We start from the raw sequence: 25,738 nt of genomic DNA, 5'->3' as shown, positions 1-25,738 counted from the left end.
AGTCCTTATTTGTATTTTTGTGTGCGTGTAAGAACACTCTACCTTATTTTAAAAGAAAACGTGTAGCTTTAGTGAGGAAGTAGCTATATATTTAATGTCCATTCAATGTTTTGGGAATCATGAATTGCTTGCTCTTGTTTGATGTGGGAGTCATGTTTTGTTTAAGCGCAGCACAGCCAAGTGAAAGAGCAGATGTGTGATTTATGTCTTTGTCCATATAATTTTCTGTTTAAACCAAATGACATTATAGATGAAAATAACATACCCTGATTTTTCCTGATGCATGCAGCTCCTCCAAAGTTTAATAGGATATGGCCGAATATTTCTTCCCTTGAGGTTCCTAACCCAAAACAAGGTAGGAGCATGTAAAATTCCTACTGATATAAAATCCCACATGTTTGGGGGAAAAACCTATATGCCATTTTTAGCACAAAATAAAAGCATTATCATGAATGCCATGTCTTTGAAAGAATCATAATTCAATCTTTTTTCTAATATGAAGAGTGTCCCAAAAATATTAGAGTGAAAGATGAAGGGGAAAAGTAGATATCATGGAAGCTTTTTAACTTTAGTCTTTACTAGATTACACTGAAGGTTAGTCAGTCCCAAGAGAAATCTAGACTTCTGCTGCCACCACAGCGTGGAGTACAGACAAGACCTAAAAATGGGTGCGTGGCACAGGCATCCTTTCACTGTCTTCCTCTTACTTTTAAGTCAACCAACTAGTACCTCAGTTGTACTGAGGGTCTGGGAAAATACATAGAGGCAGTATTGTGACACCTGAAAGACATGTTTTCGCTGACTATTGCTCCATACTGAGTGGCAAAGATTTGGAGCAAGCTCTCTGTCTCTTTCCCTCCCTCCTATTCCTCTCTTCTACCCTCCCTTGATCCTCTCTCACACACTCTTTCTTGTTCCCTGTCTGTCTCTCCCTCCCTACTTCCTCCCTCCTCTCTCTCTCTCTCTCTCTCCCTCTCTCTCTGTTTGTGTGTGTGTGTATCTCTCTCTCTTTCATATCACAGTAAATTTTCCTTGTTGGAACTTTTCCTTTTATCTTTTTTATCAATTAACATGCATGTGTTCCAGCACTTAGAGCAATCTGTTCTCTGTCCTTAAAGCAGTAATTATTTTCTGACTCCTAATGTCAAAAAAGAAAAAGAAAAAGAAAAAAAAAAAAAAAAACAAGACTGATAGACAGAAATGTGACTATGCAGGAAGAAAGAGAACTTTTAAAAGCTGGGCAATAAACTTCATAAGCTGCAGTGTAATGTTAAATTCATATTAACATCTGCCCTATGATATATATAATCATGTATAAATAGGAATTTATTTTAATATAAGATTGTATTCTTTTGCCTTCTTCTTTCATTAAAAAAAAAGGCACATCTTTAGCTTCCATCTTTCTTAGTTATATAAAGGATGTTCCTTTTAAACTGTAATGAATACAGATGGAAGAGGAACCGAGTAAAAGGAGGAACCAGGAAATAGCTGCTAAGCAAAACAAAATATATTAGCAATTTGTTGAGGAGTCAAATTGGAAGGGCTGCATTTATCGTCCTTGATCAGCGTGATGAAATCTAGACTGTCCTAGATACATATATTACCAGCAAATAGAATTATCTTAATCATCTGCTCCAAATGAATTTTTTTCAAGTTTCTGCATATATATATATGAAAGAAGAACTACAGATCAAGCTCACCCCTATTAGTATAATTCTGTGAGGATTCAGAAGAGGTTTAGTGGCTTTATTCCTTGGCAAGTTCAATGACAGCATCTTCAGTGAAATGTCACTCAGTATTTCCTATTGAATTTCATAGTCCACAGATTATATACAACACAGGCTCTAAGACAACACTTCTCCACCGTGAGCTTTGAGCTGAACAAGACTATGCATTGTTCAAAACCTGAAGTAGGCCCATTTAATTATTTTGCTGTGTTTTCTTTGAGTGTCACAGGACAAAACACTTTCAGAAATATCTTTATGTCATACCAATTGTACTTTCTTAGAATGTGGATAATGAGTTCAAATGAATCGATTGAGAAGAAGCTTAGTTGAACAAAGTGCTTAAACTTTGAAATTTTAGCAAAAGGTGCACTTTGTGGCAGAGGCGAGTTCTCTGCAGCCCTAATTTATCTTGTCCGCATCTGCAAAGAACATCAGGCTCTATTCTGTTTTGGCTATTTTCACAAACAACTCTTTATGAATAATTGGAAAAGAAATGGTAGGCAAACATAGAGAGAAAACCCTGCCATTAACCAGCTGATATCATCAAAAAGGTGATAAATGCTGAGAAGACTACAACTTTTAAAGGGACACAAAGGTACACATGTTCAAGGTGACTCTGAGACCTAGGCCCAAATGCTGCTGAATGGCTGACTATTGGGACTGACTATGTTCTAGGGTATCTAATGAGTTCCACAAGAATAGTCTAAATGGTATATATGTAGGCTACTTTATGATGACGTCGAATGTCATGGTGAACCGAGGCAATGATAATGTCAACTGACAACACAATTACTATTTTTTTTTAATTGACAGTAGGGGATCCTACTATCCATATTGTTATGGGAATGATCCTTGCCTCACTGGATTCTCGATTTAAATGGTAATCATTTTTGCCTCTGAAAAGAAAACTTCAAAATCGTATTACTGACAGTGTTGAACCATTTTCAGCCAAAGGCAAGCCTTACTTTGTGATTGAAACAAATTCCCAGAAACAAGAGATACAAATAATCTCTTAATTTAGGGCTACTTTTCAAGTGGGTTGGTGATAAGTTATTACAGTTTGAACATTTCACTATTGTTTCTAATTTATTGTTCATTCTTTTAAACCTATCCAGTTGCTCCCAAATTAGCTTTGTCAACAGTTTCTTCTGTTCAAGTTGCAAACCACAAGAGAGGTAGGAATTCTTGGATTCATACAGTGATTTCATGGTGTTATGTGTTGTGAAACTTTGCACTGTATGAATCTGGAATATCTGTGAAGTGTACCCATCAGCTTATTGGTGAGGCATGTTGACTGATACCAATCAATGCATCGAATAGTACTGAGAATCATCTGTAAGAAAAAAAAAATGCTTCACTCAGAAACTTGACTCCAATTAAAAGTGCTACAACATTTGTTTTCTGAAAGATTAAACTATGAATAAGAATGAAAATGATTGAGGTACCTGTTTAGACCATGAATGTGAGAGCACTAACATGGATACTCATTTGCATTGAAAATGAGGAAACCAAGGGTGCTTTTCATGAGACCAGAATGGCAGGTTCCATGTATGGTGTCCATTTCACTTGGTGACAGATGAAACACCTTGGAATTTATACTTCCAAAAAATTGTTTTGAATAACTTGAAAAACACAAGTGAAATCTGCAATGGATTAAGTGTTGCTTATGATCCAAAAATAACAGTTACATTACTTTCTTTAAATGAAAGTGAGCAGTGCTCATCTGTGACTCATGAATGGCCCATGCCAACTAGCATCTGTCTTTCACAGAATGAAGATTTTTCAGGAAACATAAGACTTATGTTTTTATTTCTCCATTTTTTTTTCTTTAAATGTCCTGTGTAACAGATGTGTCTTGTTTTCTACCCTTGACTGTTGGGCATATGTCACTTTCTGGTTTTGTTTTTTTTTTGTTTGTTTTTTCATAAAACACTTCTTACACAGAAATATATTTATTAATAAAATCTGAACTTAGTTTGACCCATTTGGTGAAAATGACCATAATGTTTTCCTATTCCTTATTGAATTTTAGTCATTTCCCAGATTTTAATCAATGTTGAATTGGTCCTTCCGTGACCTACAGAGAAAAAGTGGAAGCTGGTCAGAAAATGGGAGAAGAGAAGCCAAGAGTATTTAAACCGTGTCTCAAAATTTTCTCAAATGTGCTTTCAACCGTGGAATGGAGAAGATGCCCATTTGGGTTTAGGGGAACCCAATTGGGTTTGAAATTTGGGGAAATAAGTCTTGTTTGAGAAAAGCAGATGCGGGCTCAGAGGGTAACAAACCCATCTAGGCACGTGGTGTGACATGCAGGCAGTCAGCGAAGCCACCATAAGGATGCCATATGGCAGGAAACCACGGAGGTGAAGGGGAAAGGAAGGAAAAAGCATGTACAGAGTTCATCTCTTTTCTGTCATATCAAGTGTGCTGGATACACCAGAGGCCTCTGAACCTGAAATCTGACCCTGCAACTCTAGCTTCTTGAGGTCACAGCACCAATGAGGTCCAGACACAACCCTGGAGGCAGGGGAAAGCTACCCAACGAAGTAGACTTACTATAGACAAATTCACATCATCATCAAATGACATGTGTGGAAGAGCTTCAACAGCTATGTAAGGGTGCAAGACAGGGTTGTGGCTGCAGAAAAGGCAAAGAAAAAGCTAGAGCTTCTTAATTCCCAGAATCACTCCACGTAATGCAGTGAAGGGAAGATTCTTTTTAGAGTTCCCATTCCTTCACCTTTAAGTTAAAGCCTTTTTCTCAAATTCTTTCTTTTTGGATGTCTAAAGTGAATTTTAATCAGCTCTGGATTTGAATTAGCTTTCCTTATTTGGCCAAAAATTTTAAAAAGCTACCTGTTCTAACTGTGCCATATTCAGTGTATTTACAGAGGTAATTTACTAATATAACCTAGGCACCACGGGGAACAGTAAGAAAGAAGATGCAAAAGATTAATTGAATCCCCTCCTCGTTTAGTAACATTCTTTTCTTTCATTGTCTGTATCTAACCTCTCGATTTCCTGGAACTCTCATCTGCCCAGGTCTTTCCCAGCCAGTGTCAGTCAGAAGAAACCTTTTAAACCTTAGAGGAGACTCGGTCCTTTTCTTATCTACAAAGTCAACTTTGAACCCTTCCCCTTGTAAAACACCTCTAGCCTTTATTGCTCTTCACTGGCTAGGTACTAAGTACTTGATTATCAAAACTGCCTTCTATGTTACAATATATCTCATATATTACATGTATATAGTATTTTTTCTATCTTCCCCCCAGAACAATAGTACTCAGTGGGGATATAGGTGGCCTTTGCCCTCCAGGGGACATTTGGCAATGTCTGGAGACATTTCTGGTTGTCACAGTTTGGGGGTTGCTACCACATTTAGTCATCGAGTCTGTAAAGGGCCCATGGATGCATTTGAAAAGCCTGCAATACACAGGACAGTCCCATACAACAAAGAGTTGTTTGGCCCAAAATGGCAATAGTGCCAAGCTTGTAAAAGCCCGCACTAGACTCTGGAGGCCTGGACTTCATTCCCTTTGTCTCCTGGCACGTGATGGCTGTACGTGGTACAGGGTAGTTCTCAATAAATATGTGTTGCCAATGTTTGTTGTGCCACATTGTGTAGACATAAAGCTAAAGACCCCTTTCAGCTTTGCTTGCAACAATAATGAAACTTGTCTGAAATGCAATTTGAGATGAAAAACCATATAAAACCACAGCAATTTTCAGAAACCTGCTTTTTCGCTGCCTAAACTGATCTGTTCATAGACATATGGTGAACTCTCAGCTAAAATAATCACTAACTCAGCTACAGCAGTAACCTACAGAGGCTACTGTTTTTCTAAACTCTTTAATATATAGGATATAGTCAGATTCTCTTCAGGAATTTGAATGATGAAGGAATGAATTTAAACATAACTTTTCTCTGTGTCTTCCTCTGTTCCCCAAAGGAAGGGGCCTCAGGATCATCATTCATTCATTCATTCATTTGACAATATTTTTCTCAGTGCTTAGTAATGCCAGGCAATATTTTAAGTTCTGTAATTACAATTGTGCACATAACAGACACAATCTGCCCTTAAAATATTTATACCCAACTAGAGGGGAAGAAATTATTTTTGCATATACTTTTTGAATATTATAAATTCTATAAAAAAATATAAACAAGATTAGGAAATTGAGGGATTAGGGTATGTGGGTGGGGCTATTATTTCAGATTAAATGGTCAGATAACTTTCTTTGAGAAGATATTTGAAAAAGAAGTGGGGAAGCAAGTAATGGAGATGTCTGAGGGTATTCCAGACCAGCAAGTGCATAGGGCCTGGGAAGTGCTTGGCATGTTTGAAGAGCAACAGGAAGGCACCGTGCCATGAATTATGAGAAGTGTACTAGCAATGAGCTCCCCCAGGAAGACCAGGGGCCAGGTCACTAAAGAATGAATGAATGAACTCTTGTTCTGAATAAGATGTAAAGCCATTAGGATAATGAGCAGAGGGACGCCATGACCTCACTTAAGTTTTGAAAGAGTCACTCTGTCTGCTATGTGGAGATGACATTATCACAAGGGTTGAGGCCAGAAAAGCAGTTTGGGCACAATGGCAATAATCCAAGTATGCGCTGATGATATATCTAAGGAAGAGGTGGTAGAGATGGTGAGAGGTGTAATCTAAGCGGTTGGAGGAATGGAGTGGTCATTTACTGAGATAGAGGAGTCTGGATGAGTAGCAAGTTTAGGAAGGCAAACCAAGAGCTCAGCTTTGAACAAGTTAAAGTTGAGATGTTTATAAAACATCCAAGTGGAAATTCTGGGAAGACAGTGGCATACAATGAATGACTCTGAAGGGAGTCTCACTAATTAACAGAGGTGTTAGTCCACCCTGGAAATAACTATTTTGGAATGCCCCACATATAGACCATGGAGTTGGGTAAAAAACGTCTAGTGTGAATGTAGGGAACAAAGAGGTCCAATGATTAAAGCTTGAAACATTTGAGGAGATGAGGACAAAAAAAAAATAGAGAAAAAAGCAATGATGGGTAGGGAAGGAGGATAACTAAGAGAGTGTGAGGGCCCAGAAGCCCCCTGCTTCAGGAAGGTTTACCAGGCAGCTCTAAGGACCCCACTGAGGCTTATGGTCATGAACTTCAAATGAGACTTGTCTCTAAATGGTTGGAGAAAAACTAACCACATTTATCTATGGGGATATGAGCATGAAGAGATGAAAAGTTAAATTTTTTTAAAAAAATTTCAACTCAGGGGTACATGTGCTTGTGTGTTACATGGGTATTACATGCATAATGGTGGGGGATTGGGCTTCTAGTAGACTCATCACCCAAATATTAGACATTGGACCCAGTAGTAATTTTTCAATTCTTAAATGTCCCATTTTGGAGTGCTCAGAGTCTAGTTCTCTATCTCTATGTCTATGTGTACCCTTTAACCCCTACTTATATATAAGAACATGCAATATTTGATTTTCTGTTTCTCTGTTAGTTCACTTAGGATAATGACCTGCAGCTCCATCCATGGTGCTGCAAATGACATCATTAATTCTTTCTTATGTCTACATAGTGTTCCGTGGGGTATATACACATTTTCTTTAATCAACCAACCATTGATGGACACTTAGGGTATGTTCATGACTTTGCTATGGTAAACAGTACTGCAATAAACATAGGACTGTAGTTGTCTTTTTAATGATGTATGTTCCTTTGGGTAGATACCCTGTAGTAGAATTGCTGGGTCATATGGTAATTCTATTTTTAGATTTTTGAGATATCTCCATACTGTTTTCCATGGAGTTTGATCTTATTTACATTCCCACCAACAGCATATGAGTATTCCCTTTTCTCTACATCCATGCCAATATCTGTTGCTTTTTGACTTTTTATTAGTCATTTTGACTAGTGTAAGATGGCACCTCAGTGTGATTTTAATTTATATTTCTCTGGTGATTAGTGATGTTGAGCATTTTTTCATGTGTTTCTTGGCTACTTGTATGTTTTCTTTTGAGAAATGTCTGTGCATGTCCTTTACCCAGGTTTTTAATGTTGTTGTTTGTTTTATTCCCTGTTGAGTTGTTCATTCCTTGTAGATTTTAAATATTAAGTCTTTAGAGGCATAATTTCTAAATATTTCTCCCATTCTGTAGGTTTTGTTTGTTCTGGTATTTATTTTGCTGTGCAGAAGCTTTTTAGTTTAAGTCCCATTTTTAAATTTTATTTTTGTTTTTGTTGTATTTGCTTTTTGAGTCTTTGTTATCAATTCTTTGCCTAGGCTGATGTGCAGAAGAGTTTTTCCTATGTGTTTTTTTCCAGGATTTTTATGGTTTCAGGTCTTATAATTAGGTCCTTAATCCATCTTGAGCTAATATTTGTATAGGGTAAGATACAGGTTCTGTTTCATTCTTCTGTATATTGCTAGCCAGTTTCTCAGCACTGTTAATTGAATAGAGTGTTTATTTTTGCCATTGTTTAGTTTTGTCCACTTTATAGAAGGTCAGGTGGTTGTAGGTATGTGGCTTTGTTGTTGGGTTCTCTATTCTGTTCCATTAATCTATTTGTCTATTCTTGTACCCATACCATGATGTTTTAGTTACTATAAACTTGTAGTATAATTTGAAGTCAGGCAATGTGACACCTCTGGATTTGTTCTTTTGCTTAGAAATGCTTTGGCTATTTGGGCTTTTTTTGGGAGGGGGGGGATTCAGATGAACTTTAGGGTTGGTTTTTCAGATTCTGTGAAGAATTACATTGGTAATTTGATAAGAATTGCATTGAATCTGTAATTTGCTACAGGTAATGGGTGATTTTTAATAATATTAATTCTTTCAAACCATGAGCATGGGATTTTTTTTATTTATTTGTGTTGTCTACAATTTATCCCATCAGTGTTTTGTAATTCTCCTTGTAAAGATCTTTTACCTCCTCAGTTAGCTGTATTCATAGGTATTTTATTTTATTTTTGTGGCTATGTAAATGGGATTGAGTTTTTAATATAGTTTGCAGCTTGAATATTATTGGTGTATAGAAATGCTACTGATTTTTGTACACTGATTTTATATCCTGAGACTTGATGTTGGCAATCAGTCTAGGATTCTCCTATGGGAATCTTTAGGGTTATCTAGGTATATGATCATGTTGTCATCAGAAGAGTACTAGAAGTCTTAAAAGAATCAAGTTATTGTTAGCCCATTTTCTAGATTATAAAACATTAATGCTTGTAAAACATTTCAATTGTCCAGTTATCATTTGAAATAAATTTATACTATTGTGTGTTTAGCTGAGTATGGTTTCTTATATAATTAACTTTTCCTATCAAATTAATACATTGATTTTTAAGCAAGACCCATAAATAGTTAATGTCACCACAGAAATGTATACTGTTCATTAAATTCAGATAATAGTAGTGATAATATCATATTTAACATTTCTATGGAGATTCGTGGAATGGGCCTTAAAGTGTTGAACTTGGGTATCTTACAGATTTGGTTTGTTCCTCAGATAAAGCTTTGTCAGGTGGAGGTAAGCACGTAGTTCTGGCCATGGGGCAGAATCTACAGAATCCTTTAGGACCCACAAAGAAACTATGCCGTGGAAAGTCACTAGCCTTATTCTCTACATTTCCCCAACTTCATAACTTTGCCCACTCTTCCCTCTATTCCTTTCACCTAAAATGCTCATTCCCTCTTATTTTGTTTTGCTTTAATAAACTCTACCTGTCCTAAGGAAGATTCAGAGTGCAAGTCCTGTAGTACGTTTTTTCTAATCCCCTCATGGTAAATGAAGTTTTCCTTCTACTTAGATTGCTTTGTGTCACTATTTTTTCTTAGCACACACTATTTTCTTTCTGGTTATCTGAGCATATGTTGTCTTATTTACTAAACAAGCTTCCAGGCAACAACTTCTATGTAGCTGTAGAAAGCTCCTAGAATGAATTTTTGCACATAAAAAGATACTTTCGAACAAAGCTCTGTTAATTAAATTAGATGTACCAGGAGCCCACCAGCGTTGGAGAACCTGAAAAAGGACAGCCAATAAGAGACCTCTTCCAGAGGAAGGGACCCAGGGGCAGGGCTGTTGTTGCCCCTCCTCAGGAATGCCAGGCAGTTCTCAGAAAGTCCTTGGGAAGCAATTAGGTTTGATAATTGGGTTTCCTTCCTTCAACCACTGCTCTCAAAAGGCTCTAGTGCTGAAAGATTGTCTTTATTTCAAACTCTCAAACAGAGAAGGCTCTAGAAGCCTTTCTGATTTCTTTGGCAGTCAGTAATGCCAGTATAAACAAGGTGTAACTCAGAGAGGTGCAGTAGATTGGTGGGAGATGCTTGTTGTTTTCCAAGAGATTTTAGCTTACTAATCTGTAACTCTATGATTATTGGAGTATTACTGTTAACTTGGCATGCCTCTACTACTAAATTTATTTGGGTATTTTCTTACTCTGTCTCCTACATTGGAGTATCAAGGCCACCTTCTCCCAGGACTCTCCCTACCCTGAGACTCACCTCCGCTCTGACTTCCTCCTGTCCTCACACTCACCCTTCGCTCCCTGTGCACATGCACATGGTGATACCGCTGACCTCAGATAAAGGGAGTGACTTGGCTTCAGGATCCGCCCTTTTTTCTTGCCTCTCTTTTAGCCACTGGGGTCCCAAAGTTGCTGACACTGTTTCTGGTATCTTCTACTCTTCACCATTCTCAGTGTCCTCCTCTGCTTCTATCCAATCTGATTTCATTCCATCGGGACCTCGATCTCAGCTTTCTTCTGTAGGAACTAGCCTTCTAACAAATGAATATGAACTTTTCTGATGAGTGATAGTGTATGGATTTTTTTTTAAGTTTTAAAAGTTAGCTATCTCTTACTATTATTTACTTGACAACACTTACTCATTTTTACTCTGGTCATCAACATATAATATTTGCAAAGTTTTGTATGGGCCAAAATAGTAACTCAATACCTAGCCAAGTTCCTGACACATAGATAGACAAATTCAGTGAAAATATTTATTGAATGAATGAATGGATGAATGAATGAACGAGTTCAAATAGTGACTGTGCTTGGCTTCCTAGTGGAATAAAATAAAAGCAAGATACTGATGCAAGAAATATTTTTAAACAAACAAAATGAGTAATATCCTGGTTGACCTTTCTTATAAATGTCCAGCTAGATTTACCCTCATATTCCAAGAAGACAGAATAGATACTCCACCTAGTTACCACTCACACTTTTGTAGTAATTATTTCTATCAACAGAGACTTTGTCGTTACCATTTCTTTTAAAAAGGTTGAATTGGATTTACAACTTCCTGCTCTAGTTGAGAGGCAAGAAAGAAGAAATCTAGTCACCCTCCAACCTTCCCCAACTACTCTCATCTCCTTCTTCATCTCCCGGTCTGGTCTAGTCGTTACCACCATCACTCCTAAGCCTCAGGGGCAGTTCTAACATTTTAGAGAGACCAAGGAAAAGAAATGTGGGGTTACAGTAGCTGCCTAATTCTTCTTTTGTAGCAAACTGTTCTTGAAACTTGAAAGGAAAGGAGGAAATCTTAAGAGCACTTTTTCACACAGATGATCTCCCTGCTTGTATGTCTTCTCTCACACATACACATACAGATTTGATCTGAAGAAAGGCTTAAGAAAGCTATCTTCTCCTCTTAGCATCAGAGAAAAACAAAAACAAAGAATTGTTTCATTGTCTAGATCTCTGTTAAATTTGCCATGATGTGTATGAAACCCCGATTGAGTTGCTGTCTTGGCATGATGTCAGAGAGCAGAAGGAGCCATGGTGATCGGACTCAGACCCTCAGTGCTCACACACACCCCTCGCAATTTTTTAAGGCTGAAAAGATGAAGAGAAAACGAGGGAAATAGTGCAAAGACAGTAAAATTCTCTGTCTGCAAAAAATAGACTTTTGCATCACTGGAAACTGAGGCTTCCCAAATTTTAAAAGGTGCACACCTGCAAATGCTTCTGTTCATCTTGTCTGCCAAGAATTAACAATCTTCAGTCCTGTTCTGAATGTTCGACCTTTCTATCCTGCTTGAAACAGATGCCATTTCCATGCTAGTCACAACCACCTGTTGTCACCATGTGTCATGTTGAACCACATATATGTAATGCCATTCCACTGTCTTTTCTCCATCCCTCATTTTATCTAAGCATGTAGTATGCTATTACTCTGCTACTGTATACACTTTGTATACATTTCTGTTCTTCCTTGCAAGATTGTGAATGCTTCGGCCACTCCAATCGATGCAGTTATATCGATCTGCTAAATACAGTCATTTGCGTGAGCTGTAAACACAACACTAGAGGGCAGCACTGTGAGTTATGCAGGCTGGGCTACTTCAGAAATGCTTCTGCACAACTGGACGATGAGAATGTGTGCATAGGTCAGTTCCATTACAATTTCAGCTATTGTTCTGTGCCTTTTGAGCTGTGGGGAGCTATTTAGAGTGGAGAGGCTGGTGATTTGCACCATGGTTGAGACAGAATGAACTTTCTCAATGGAGCAAATATCCTGTGGTAGACTTAAAATTCACTTGTACTGGTTGAGATTATAGTTGGGGGATATACTTTGAGCCGTTATGTTGATGCTTTAAATATGATGATCTCAGAAATCATGTTAAAGAAATTAAGAATTTTCTTTCTTCTCATTTTTGTTTTTATATGAAATTTTAAAACCTGATGATTCTGAACTGATCTTATAGCGTTAAATTATACATTCAACTTTCAAAACAGAAACTTATTATACGGGATTTAATTATAGATATCAAAAATGGGGGTACAGACTCTTGCATATAATTGGTCATCAACGAGTATTGATAGATTAGAAATGTTGCTATTTGAAATTGAAAACAATTAGCAACCGGAAATGTAAAAGTTTGTCTGACTTCTTCATCCATAGCAATGAAATTCCATGTATTAAATTTTCCTACAGCTCCCAAAAGGAGAAGTAATATCTCAAAAGTATTCTAGTCAATTAATTTTCTTAGCCCTGGAAAACAGTCCACAGAGCCCCCTGAGCACCTTCCCTTCTCTCGCCACCAATGACTACTGCTCTTAGCACCTAGGGAGAAACAGGTGCCTTTTCCACCCATAAAATCTCCTGCCTTTTGCATAGGGACACCTGTCTTTAAGAATGTGGAGGTGCCAAGGGAAAAATAAGAAACAGTAAATGGAATTTCACTTCATAATTCATGCTGAAGCAATGCATATATTTGAAATGCTGAAAAATGTATGTGTAGCCCTTACAACAGTAGGTAGCTATATAGGCGCCCAATTTTAAAGGTAGACTTTTTCACACTGAGATACGTTCAATAGGATACACAAGCTGAAAAGTGACAAGCAATCTTTTTATCAAGAAAAGAAATCCAATTCGTATTTCTGGGATCATTGTCCTCTGATTGGATTGTCAAGATCCACCTGTCACCAAAAATAGCTGTACAGTTGTTTTTTAATTAAATTGGACCAAGTATGTATAATACTGTTTATTTCTACAGTACTTTCTATTTTTCAAAGCATCTTTTTATTTATTATTTGTCAATTAGGAGAGAAAGTACTGGACTTAGAGGCCAGAAAGCTAGGCTCAAATTTCAGTTTGCTATCTCATAGCTGTGTATCATAGGTAAGTCATTTGAGCCTTCTAAATCAGATGAGGACCAGATACAATGCGCAGAAAACACTTGGTCAACTGTGAACTGGCTTGCAGATGTCTTGTTTAGTGTTTATTTCATCCTCATTAACAAAACAGTAAGGTAAGTATTACACTGATTATTTCCCGTATCTTGTCCTTGAGAAAGTAAGGCAGATTGACCCCAATCTTACAGCAAAGGGTTTTAGACCTCAAATCTTAAACACTTTCTCTCAACCACTGACACAATGAGCAAAGCTAAGCTCATCAGACTTTTACTCATGGTATGCCTTTGGGATGACAGCAGCAATTCCACTCTAGCTTTATGAACAAAAGTTCAATTGTCATCATAACACTTGAGTTACAAAGATTTGAGGATATTAATGAAACCCAAAAGACAGGTAGTCATCTGAATTTTGAATGCAGAGTATATTTTACTGAATGTCATTTGTAAAAATATATAAATGTCATGCTATAGGTAGGTAAACAACAGAAAAGCTGAAATAAATAAGAACACTGGAAAAAACCTAATCATTTTTACAAAATACATAAAATTAAAATGTTTTATAATATTTAATATTATTTTAAATCAATCTTTAAAAAGGCCTTAAAATGAAAGATTTTATTCCATAAAATTTCTTCTATCAGGTAACTTAATAATATCACAATATGTTTTATTCAGAGTATTCTATTATTCTGAAATTTGCCCTTTCTTCCAGTTCCAAAGTAAACTATGAACTCCACATCTGCTTCTTTCTATCCAGTTTTAACAGGTCGAGTTCAGTTGTAAATCCATCTTTGATTATCCACAGACTAGAAAACAGTCTATTCAATGTCTGTCCTTTAAATCACATAAACTACAGAAGAAATAAGAAAAACAATACCAGTTTTGTATTTATTTTTACTTTTAAAAATTAAGAAGAGTTTTTTTCTCCCTTTCTAGAAAATTTACTAATAAAAATTATAAACTTTTGGAAAATTCCATTTTATTGAGGTAATCCTGTTTCTATTTTATACTTGAACCCATGTAAAGTACTTAGTAAGCACAAAGAGGTGCATTCTTAGGTACTATTAAAGTCAGCTACATTAGGCCAGGTGTGGTGGCTGATGCCTATCATCCCAGCACTTTAGAAGGCCCAGGTGCATGGATCACTTAAGATCAAGAGTTCAAGACCAGCCTGGCCAACATGGTGAAACCTTGCCTTTACTGAAAAAAATAAAAAAATAAAAAGTCAGCCAAGGGTGGTGGCCTATGCCTGTAATCCCAGCTACTCAGAAGGCTGAGGCAGGAGACTCACTTGAGCCCAAGAGATGGAGGTTGCAGTGAGCTGAGAATATCACCACTCCACTCCAGCCTGGGCTACAGAGTGAGACTGCATCTCAAAAAAATAAGATAAGATAAAAGTAAAATTAGCTACATTTTTCCCTCACCTACCCTAATTTCTTAAATTATTACCCTTTTCCTAAAGGAGAAAAGTGGTTTTTTTTTAATGAATTGAAAAATTTGGCTAGCTGATAGGTAGTACAGTCTATCTTTTATCTGTAGTGCTTACATGCATACAGTGAATTAATAACAATTTCCTTAAAAGCTGGAGATTTCACTTATCCTGCTTAAGGTGCTGAGGGCAGTGATATTGGGACTGCCTGTGCACAAGGCTAAGGCTGGAGTTTGGCCTCTGAGGACCATTGGAAGCTGTGGCTCCATTGCTAAGGTTTGTTGTATAAGACAGCATGAACCTATCCACTATTTTCCACATTTAAGCTTCTTAAAGGGCTTGAGGCAGAACTGAGTATTAAATTCAAAAGAATACATCACAAGTAGTTGACGGTTAATTTTAATACCATTTTGTATAGAAAGCACTAATGAAAATGAAGGGATATTTACCCAATTCACTTCACAGAATAAGGCACTAAAATTGGAGACTTTGAACTTCATCTAAGTCTTGTCTACATTAAAAATAAAAAAGCACTTTGCCAATTTTTTAACAATTGACAATAAAATTCACCACCCTGACTGTAAAGGAACCACTCCTATCTTTAACAAAATGTAGGCTCTGTGATGAAACAAATGTTTGAAAATACTTGCATCATTTTATATTATAGCAAATACAAAATGCAGCTGGCTATTTCATGTTGCCACAGCGATTGCTGCTTCATGATTACTGGTGAATTTGCCCGTTTTTCATACAAATTCCAAACACAGCCATGTCTCCAAAGACACATGTAATTACTCTGTGATGATGCAGCAACTACATGAAGATGGCATCCTTGCATGCTTCTGTTTCATGTCAACTTGAGCATTAAGCAGGAAGCTAGAGGATCTGTGGTTTGTGACCTTGAGTAATCACTGTTAATAATCCTGCTAACAAGCTTTGCATCAGAGTGAAACAACGTTCAGCAGCTCCTGCTAAGCATGTCTCAGAATTATGTTGTATTATTTTTAATTCCCCTTGAAACCTTTGATTGAGTAATCAGAGGTACCTTAAATAGAATAAAGCAAACATAAGGCACTTTTAACACCTACAAATCAATTCTAGTATAACTTTTAAATCAAGCCCCCCAAAGTATTTTATGTTGCTTTGTAATCTAACAGTCCTGCATGTTCTTCCTGATTTCATGGGATAAAATATGATCTTCCAAGGATATTCCCATTATCCCAACATCCACCACTGACCATAACTCCATAAAATATATTTTTTAAAAACAGAATTATTTGTTATATAAGGTGAAGGGAAGGTCACACTCATCTTGTCCTTTATTTTCATGACCACATAACATTACACTTAACTACCATCTTCTATGACAATGACTGGGATATATTATGGTTTAACTATTCTACTGTTTGGTTTAATTTTGTTCACATTTTGTTATTTTGCCTCTAAAACCTTATATTCATTAATGGTCATGGACTAATTGACTAGAGAAGTGTGTGAATTCACGTTGGCCAGTTGTAACTCTGCTTACTGGCTTACAATATGCTGGTGATTCATTGTCAACTTACTCACTTTTAACAGTTTTAAAAAATTACAGTTTTGGTATAGGTACAAATTTATAGTTTTCCTATGTACAGACAAACATTAAAAGCTTTCACAAAATTACTATTTTAAAATATTTTTGATCAGGTTCCATATATATGCGCATATTAAAATAGGAAATGTTAATTTAAAATAAAACCCTAGTTGTTAAGTACAAACTAAGTCAGGCAAGAAGGGAGCATTTTAGAGTTTATTAAGTTTTATTTTTACCTATATATATAACTATTCGTCGTATAAATGTTTATAAGAATGCTGAACTCAAAACCTGACTTAATTAGCATAAAATAAATCATACTTCTAAGGTACTCCACATTTACTTGAAGAAATTATCTAATTAGCCTCTGAGATACAAATTTAGAGTCAAACCCCTGGATCCAACTATAATGTTAAGCCCTAAATCCCCATAGCAAATCTAAGATGCTCAGTTTTACTATATTAAACCAAGTTTTCAAGACCTCTCTTGGTTACTTGGATGGTATAGTTTTGTTTAGTTTTTAGTAAGGGAACTGCCAATATATGCATTTTTAAATAATGGAAACTGAGAGATACAATAACTTCCCCAAAATTATTAAAAGAGTAATGAGGAACGGAACTTTGGCCCACAGTACCCCAAAGCTGCAAGCTACTTCCACTACCTTTCCAGCTAATAGAAGAAGCCTAAAGAATATTCATTTCTCCTTCAAGTTTTAAGCAAAATAGAGCTTCAGAAGTAAAAATATTCTATATAAGAATGTGTCAGGAATCAAGAAAACACTCTGTTTACCTTTTATTGTGCAAAGCCATATTGTCCTGCCAGCAGACATTATCAAGAAAAATATACCTCTTAAATTATAACTACGTTGAAATTTATTCCAGATTACAAAGTTTATTTTTCCTTCATGACTGTTAATCTAGGCTGCATAAAAGCTGCATTAATATGCCTAGGAAATACAACATCTAAAGGCTCATCACAAAATGGTATATACATGAATAAGTTAAGGCAGTGTCCCAAATCATAAAGTAAAACGACCTTTGAATGAGCAAAGTGCATTCATATTGTCGTTTTAAAATGTTCAGCAGTTCTCAAGTATTGAGTGCAATGGCTAAGCCCATTTGAATAATTTAAAACACATTTTATACTGATGGCATATTGATTTATCCTGGATATACAAACTTCTCATGGTATTCATTAAACCATCTAAAAATACCCTAACAAATGGAATCTCCATCACGATCTGTTATCAGTGAAAAGCATGTCTTATTTTCTTGGAAGTTTTCAGTTGATTTCCTCCCATACCATAAAAATGATATCATGGAAGGCTAAGCAAATAAATAAATGGCCCTGAAATAGCCATATTTGCCGAAGCATTTCATTAATGGACATCTTTCTTTAAGTAAGTGATGCATTTAAGTGACGCTCCTGTGTTGATAACCTGTAAGCCATGCAGACTTGTCTCCAGCCTGTGTGTTGTCTTGTTTCTACAGAGTGTTATTGTAACCCTTTGGGCTCAATCCATGATCGTTGTAATGGCTCAGGATTTTGTGAGTGTAAGACTGGAACAACAGGGCCTAAGTGTGATGAGTGTCTGCCGGGAAATTCCTGGCACTACGGCTGTCAACGTAAGTAATTCTGGGAGCCGCCCTCTGCCTGCTGCAGCATGGCTGATTGTGCTTGGCTAGGCCGGTGTGCGCAGCTTCTCAGAGCAGAAAAAGATACAAACTGCTGACAAGCTTTAAAAGCTCCTTAATGCTGCGGCCAATGTGTGGGAGAGCAATCCATCAGCTATCCAACTAATGTTTTGAAGCCCGTCTTCGTCCTCCCAGTTAGCTGGAGCAACTTATATTGAAATATTGTATGGAGATCCACATACCTGGCCAGACCATAAATTAAGTGGCACCATAGGGACCCAGCTTGGAAATGCTCACCGCAGAATGAAGGGTGATATGCATGTGGTTAATATATTTCTTGAACGGAAAGCTACCCTGGAGCTCCAGAGTTCATAAATTAAATGATATCTACATAACTTATTACCACCCTTGCTATCAAACCCATCACTGAATCTTAACCAAAAACCTAAAGGTAATAAATCTAAGGAATATTTAAACGTGGGGTAAAATAAATGACAAAAATCGATATTGATTTTAAACCTCTGAGGTTAGGCACTATCCGGGGAGCTGTGGACAAATGCCATTTGGTTCAGCCTCATTTCTCATGAGATTACCAGGTCTTCAAAGCTTGTCAAGGCAGGTAGCATGTCAGTGTGTACAAGGAACATGAATTTTAAAATCAAGGCAGAAGGTTTCTTCTGCCATTTATAACCTTTTCTGCTTTTGAATTCCGAACTAACTTTCCATTTCATCTATAGGTAGGTAGTTTGCTCATACTAAAGAGCTACAAGACATATCCTGTGTAGCAGTGTGGTCCGATAGAAAATCATGCAAGCCACATACGTAATTTGAGATCTTTTTGTTTTCCACATTAAAAAAGTAAAAAAAAATAGAAATTAATTTTTATAAAAATTATATTTAGATCAAAATATATAAGATACTCTTATTTCAACATATAACTAATGTCAAAATTACGAAGGTTATATTTTCCATATTTTATATTGCCTTTGAAATCAGATGTGCATTGGAGAACATGTCAATTAGGGCTGGCCATAGGGTATGGCTTAAAGCCACATGTGTCTACCACATTGGACAACACAAGCCCCAGATTTATTTTTGCTTACTTTTCACTTGGAACAAATGTCAGCATGCAGGAATCATGTAAAGCCAATTTCTATAGAAAACTATATATTATTTATATAAGACAGTAGCAATAGCAACTTTTATATTCTAGAAAACAAATTCTAAATGATGAATTCTATAATAATACCTATTTAGATCCAATTTTTATAGAAAATCATAGAATCTTCTGCTAGTTATAGAATACATAGTTACCTGGCAGCCACACTTCTACATAAGGTAAATCCAAAGTGAAATGCCAGGTGCAGCAATGAACTCTGGCAATAAGTTGAAATTTTGGTATTGAGCAGGCCAAAGTTAAGAAGGGATCAGGAGCTGGGGACTGAGGTCTCCAGCCCGGCTGGAGAACAACATTGAAAGACAGTCAAATAGTCCAAAGTCAGGCCAAACACCTGCACATAAGCTCTTGATAAAGCCATGGTTTCAAAGTCTTGCGTGCTGTTGTATCCCAGAAAATACTAGTCCTTAGTGTATGGGAAAGTTGGTGGATCTCAGCGACCATGTGAAGGGTCAGGGCTCAGAAGGAAGCTATTGATGATGGCACAGCTAGACCTCAAGGCCTAGAGCAAAATCAAAACCAGCACCAAGACTCGAGGCATAAATAAGGAGACTGTGTAATTAAGACACACTTCTCAAAGAGACTATCTCATGTAAAGTTCCTGAGGAAGCAGGACCTAAAGAATGGGTTGCTGGAGTGTACTCAGGGTAAGACTTGGGAGGGGAAAATAAATCAATCCTGTTATGGGAAAATGCATCTCAAAAAGGACCTAACCTAATTTTTCTATATTAATTATTGGAGTATTATAAAAGACATAGTGTTGTCACCACTTTTTCCCTTCCGAAAACAAAAGGCTGAGTTTAAGCCTGACCCTACCAGGTCAACTTACAAATCATAAAACCCTCTGTGCCTCAGTTCTAGAACCTCACATACTTGTTATGTGGATCACTGAGTTGATGAGAGGAAATGCGATTATTCTTTTGAGTATCTATTGAATACCCACCATGACTTAGGCACTGTGCTGAAGTAGGGCACAGAAGGCTGAGAAGAGACAGGTCCTGTGAACATGTGGATGTGGAGTTCATGTCCGGAGTGAGAGATCCAACGATTATGATAGAAGGTAATCAGAACTCAGTAAGAAGAATGTACATGTTATTTATTAGTGAAGTCCAACATGGGGAGTCAGGCTTCCCAGAGAAGTGAATGTAGTTAAGTATTGAAGGATCATTGGAGCTTTTCAGGGTAGGAGTCTCGGGTAAAGATGATTGAGTTAACACACTGTGTTCCAGAAGTGTGTGTGTGTGTGCGCGTGCGCGCGCGCGTGCGTGTGTGTGTGTGAGCATGCACGTGGGTTATGAGTAAGGAAAGAGGTTAAACAGCATCCAGGGACTAGGTTATGTGGTTTCATGAATTCCAAGCTAAGATGTTTTATGTTGTCAGGGAGGAAAATGGGAATCATCATATGGAGAAGATATGAGATCCGTCATATGGTTTTAAGCAGAGAAATGAAAGGAACAGATTTGTTTTTAAAAAGATTGTTCTAGCTACTAAGTAAAGAAAAGAATGGGGGGAGGGTTGAAATTAGATTTGATATAAAAATCTAACATCATCCAAACACACCTTGGAGAACATAGGAGTCTTTTCTGACTCTGAAATATTCCTTCTCTTAGACCCACCCGCATAGGGCTGGTATTCTATGTTAAAATATAGAAATTCTTCCATTAGTTCGTCAATGGCTACTTCACCAAGATCCTGAAGTGCCTTCCACTGGCATCTCTTAGGCTGTCGCCAAGGATCAGCAATAATGGAGTAACGCATGTCACAGTAGCATGCCACTAGCACCTGCTCCACGATTACACTTGATGTACATTCTGATTAGTTGGTGCTGGGAGGTTGACGAATATTTTTTCATTCCTGTCCTCACACACATGAATGTACTCAAAAATGCCCCTCGAGTGCATCCCCGTCTCCCTTTCCCCTCTCTCACTGCCCACCCGACTCTGCTTACCCTGAGTTGAACCCATCCTTGGATTGGCCACAGTATTTGTAGCAGAGCTATTAACCTGGCAACACTAAAATGCCAAGCAGAACACCAGTGGTAGAGTAGGGCTGACAGTGGTGATGCAGTGATGAGCTGAGAGTAAGCAGGCATTTAGGGAGGCACTGCCAGGGAGGCAGTAGGAGATACCAGGAAACATCCAAGGGATCCAGGCCAAAGGTTCCAGTCCTCCCAGAGGATTGTCAAAAGGAGCCATGTGGAAGTGTGGCCCAAAAGGACCTCACGGTTTGGGAACAGAAGATTTGAAAAAGGGATTTCGTAACTGGTGTTTTATCTAAAATGGGGTAATAAAATGACCTAACACATAGAGTAATTGTGAAGATTCAAATAAAATAATGAATGTGGACTTCATAGTACATAGCAAGCACTCAGCTACTATTACTACTTCCAAGCACATGTTGACATGCCACAGAACGAGGCAAGAATCCATGTTCTAAAGCCTTTGTGTGATGTTAGTGCAGAACTTGCAGCAAGTTCGGCCGCTATTGAGGAACCACCCTGTGGACCTGAGGGCTTCTGAAAAGCCCCTTGGTTAGAGACAGGACTGATTCAAGACAGTGAAGCAAAGCTGACCCCAGAGCAGTTATGGGATTTCAGCTGGGGAAATTTTAAAAACTCCAGGCTCATCAGCAAACTTTCTGCTTGAGAAGCCACCAATTATGTACTGTGTAAATGTAGACAAGTCTCTGAATTAAAAGGTGAGACACTTCTAAACCACTAGAATGAATGGTCTTTAGATAGCACAGAACAAATAGGAAAGAAAACAGAAAATAATATTTCAAGGATCCCTGGCAGAATCAAAATTAGTGTTGAGGTTGCCCAATAGAAGAATGAGACATTGGAAAGAAAGAGAAAAGAAAAAGTTTTAAATGCCCTTTTGAAATCAGAGAAGAGGCAATAGCCAGTTTCCAGAGAATAAAACTGAACTTTCTAAATAGGAAGCAGCATTCCATACTTTATATAAAATAGGAAGGGTTAACATGTATTGGAAAGTAAGTAAATAGTTGTTACCAGCACCAAAGAAACTGGACATAAAGGATATTTGTGACTTTTCAGTTTGGGAGAGTGGAAATAGCCGCTTGTAGAACTGATGTGGCTGGGGAGGAGATATGTTGTCTTCCTGGAGGATGTGTATAAGACACATGGGACTATCTTATGGGGTTTATTAAAGCCACTGGTTGTTAACTTGTGTGAATATTAATGGTACTTTCAGAAGAATTCAGTCTGCTTATTTAATTTAAAGTCAAAAGATTTGGTGATATCAGTTAAATGTTATGATTTTGGAAGATACCAGAGCTGTAGGAAATCAAAACCAAAGCAACGAGGCAAGGGGGAGGCAGAGCACAGCCTTCTCTGACCACAGGTTGGAAAAGCTTTCCATATTTAAGGAACCAGGGGAATACATGAGACCCACACGTTATCTAGGGTAATCTCTCCTTTTCAAGATCTTTAATTTAATCACATCTATAAAGTCTCTTTTGCCATGTGAGGTAAGAGGTTCTGTGGATTACGATGTAGATATCCTTGAGGACACATTATATTGTGCTTACCACAGTCATCATCAAGAATGTCAGTGTTTCATGCCAGAGATAAATATGCAGGTGTTCTGCAAATGGAATGCAACTCGTGCTGGGGATGAAGATATGCATGGGGAAAACATATTCCAAAGACATACGTCAAAGAATTTGAGAGGAGTAATGTATATCAAGCAGGTATAAATGCACAATGTAGATTACAAGGTAGAGAGAGTGAAATCTGTTTCAATCAAGAGCAAAGACTGTTTAAGAAAGGTATTGGGAGAGCATAGTAAGGCCACTAGAGCACTTAGAGGCTACGTTGTCCAGAGGAAAATTAGAATCTTTAAACATTCCATCTTCCAAAATGGAGGAATTCAAATATCAAGAGTTCTGCTAAAAGATTTGTTCTGCTGAGATTTTTGACTTGCATTAATGAGAATTTCTTTACCCAAAAGAGTGGAAGAAGCAGTCTGGGGAGCTGCCACTTATCGGTACCACAAAGAAGACATTGTCACATAAGAGAGCAAACACTATTAAAAATCTAAGAGGTATTGTTCCAAACATTAAGAAACATTCTAAATATTGAACAGGTGTGCATGTATACACACACACAAACAGTCACTTTTATTAAAGGATAAAAACATAAATTAATAGACTAGCCAGAAAAAAATGAGAGATTTCTATGTTAACCAACTTAACTATCCAAGGCTCGCTCTTCTGAGGTTTTGGTGAACATTATTTCAGTCACTATATTGTGTTGCAAATTTAGGCAAAAAGAATTTTGCAAAAATGCAGATGGTGTAGGGCTGTGTTGACATAGTTCAAATGACAAAAACGTAGAGATGTTAGCTTACATTATAGCTCAGTTTTAGACAACAGTATATCATAAGTGGCGAATAAACTAACATAACTTCAAGCTGAATAAAGATCACAGGAAGCTATAGTCCCACCAAAACATATCCTGAGCAGCCCACATCAAGGGGCCAATCCTTGGGAACAACATTTTAGCATTCTAGACAGTGATATAAGAGTCCCTTCTTTGATGAAGATTTTCTCATATGAAATAGCATTGAAACAGCTTGATAATACGTTACAAATATCAACCAGTGTTTTGAGGGCTAGCAAGAAGACTTGGTTCAGGAAGATAGAACAGAGACCATGAATAAAAGGATGGAGGTGGGTTTCAACTTAGCGTTCGCCAACAGTTACACTTTCTAGCTAAGAGTATAGTGGGTGCATTGAGTAATGACAACTTCCCCAGACTGAGGAAGTCCCAGTAGAAGCTGACCAGGCTCCTGTGAGCCATGCTTTCTGGATAGTTTTGGCTTAAATGGGAAGTTGAATGAAAACTCCTTAGGGCCTCTTCAACTTTCCAGCTCTGACTTCAGACCACACTCCTGCAGCAGAGGAGAGACACTGTGAAGGTGCCCACCTCAATTTCTAGTAAGAACTACAGTCTGATCCCTCAGCTGTCCCGATGCTCTAATCCTTTTTTTTACCCACAGATCTGACTCTCATACTTCCCACTAACCATGCTCTCAGTTTTCACTTCTGGTTTCCAAAAGTCAGAAACTAAAGACTTAAATAACTCCTTTTATTCTAGGGATTAATTGGTTCCTATCAAACTCTTCTATTACTGTAGTTCAGGAGGTTTTCTTTCTTTTTTTTTTTAATTTTTGAAGGGGGTAGGAGATTAACTACTATAGTCCTGACAACTTGTGATCATAAAAGTATTAAGATTATGCCTCCAGTTGCCTCTGTGAGATGAAGATTAAACCTCCCTGGACAAATACCTTGCGCCTAACTTGTAATTTTTCAATTGCCTCTAGTTGCTGTCTCTTCCTATTTGTTATGTTACATTAAAACGACCAGTTCACATTTCACCAGTTGACCTCACATTTTGAATTCATTTATAGGCAGCATGTCGCTTAAACAAGGACGTGTCTGTGATGCTGCAGAGCGTCTGTAGTCACCAGACGTATGATTTCCCTCATTTGGCCATCACATCTCTATCACTACACGTGGGTCTGACCAATAAAATGAATGACATCACTGAATCCAAGTTTTTAATTTTCTTAGTTTCATTAGTTTCCAATAGCACCTGGAACACAGCATCATTTCGCTTGCTAAGCACCACATACATAAGGGTGATGAAAAATAAATATGTAGAGAAAGGCACTTGGTGCTACTGTTGTACAACTCCTAAGGGTGGGAAGGAAGTGCTCTTTAAACAGAACCAGTAGGAGCCTCCCCTAGGCAATTTAAAAAGGAAAATATTAGGAAGACAGAAGATAGAAAGTGGCAATTTATAGGCATTACAAATAAGCTGGTAGTACTCCTGGGGGCAAAAAGGCTCATTCTGTCTTCTAGAAGAGCAAACCCCGGGGTTGCCCCCAGTTGCGAAATTTCTCTTGATTCAGCAGGAAGATGCCACATCACTCAGTCTTGCTAATAGCCATTGCATTCCAGATGCAGTTCTTATTTTCCCTGGATTCTTAATGTAAATTTAATTTGGGATTGTTCGCAAAAGTCCACAGACCTCTAAAACATCAGGGACCTGATGCTACCTCTGAGCAGGGAAGAGTCAGGGCTTGTGCTGTGGAAAGGACTTTTAACTCTTCACACACTAATGGCTCCATTCAGAGCAACCATAAGAGGCGTATACTAACCGAGCTGGCTTGAAAGCAGTAAGTTGTTCAGAATGCACTCCACGGTAGCATCATATCCTAAATACATTCAAAATCCACAGCTCTTGAATTGCTGAAGCTTAGCCCAGGACAAATACAGACAGTGGACATACCAGGCACCTACTGACATTCTGAGGCTTGCCTACTGTTTAGCCTTCCTGTGCTCAGCTCAGAAACGAGCCTCAACTTTGACCTGGATGGGCAACTTTTCATATTTACTTGACCATCCATGTTAATTTTCCCCTTTATTTAAAGAGAATATTAAGAAGGACATGAATGCCCCAACTCCACCATTTCACACCACAGAACCATTCAAGCTTAACAGTAAAAGGTATATGAAATGCTGGTGCTCACGGAAAAA

General features: G+C 37.6%; 1 protein-coding gene across 6 annotated transcripts in view; it reads left to right on the top strand.

Moving 5' to 3' along the window:
• The window catches only part of NTNG1 (netrin G1), a 357,837-nt gene that overhangs the window by 294,992 nt on the left and 37,107 nt on the right, over positions 1–25,738 (top strand). For 2 of the 6 annotated variants that reach the window (XM_003933377.4, XM_074381322.1), the window contains exons 6-7: positions 11,946–12,113; positions 17,854–17,988. The exons of 1 other annotated variant lie outside the window; for it this stretch is intronic. In XM_003933377.4, coding sequence (XP_003933426.1) covers positions 11,946–12,113; positions 17,854–17,988 — 303 coding nt within the window. Of the gene's footprint in view, positions 1–289; positions 356–2,842; positions 2,903–11,945; positions 12,114–17,853; positions 17,989–25,738 lie in introns of all 6 variants that reach the window. 3 more of the 6 variants (XM_039460945.2, XM_003933378.4, XM_010343970.3) reach the window with 3 other exon arrangements.

The sequence above is a fragment of the Saimiri boliviensis genome, chromosome 11 (assembly GCF_048565385.1).
Source record: "Saimiri boliviensis isolate mSaiBol1 chromosome 11, mSaiBol1.pri, whole genome shotgun sequence".
Taxonomy (NCBI): Eukaryota; Metazoa; Chordata; class Mammalia; order Primates; family Cebidae; genus Saimiri; species Saimiri boliviensis.
This window is presented reverse-complemented; position numbering and strand designations above follow the sequence as displayed.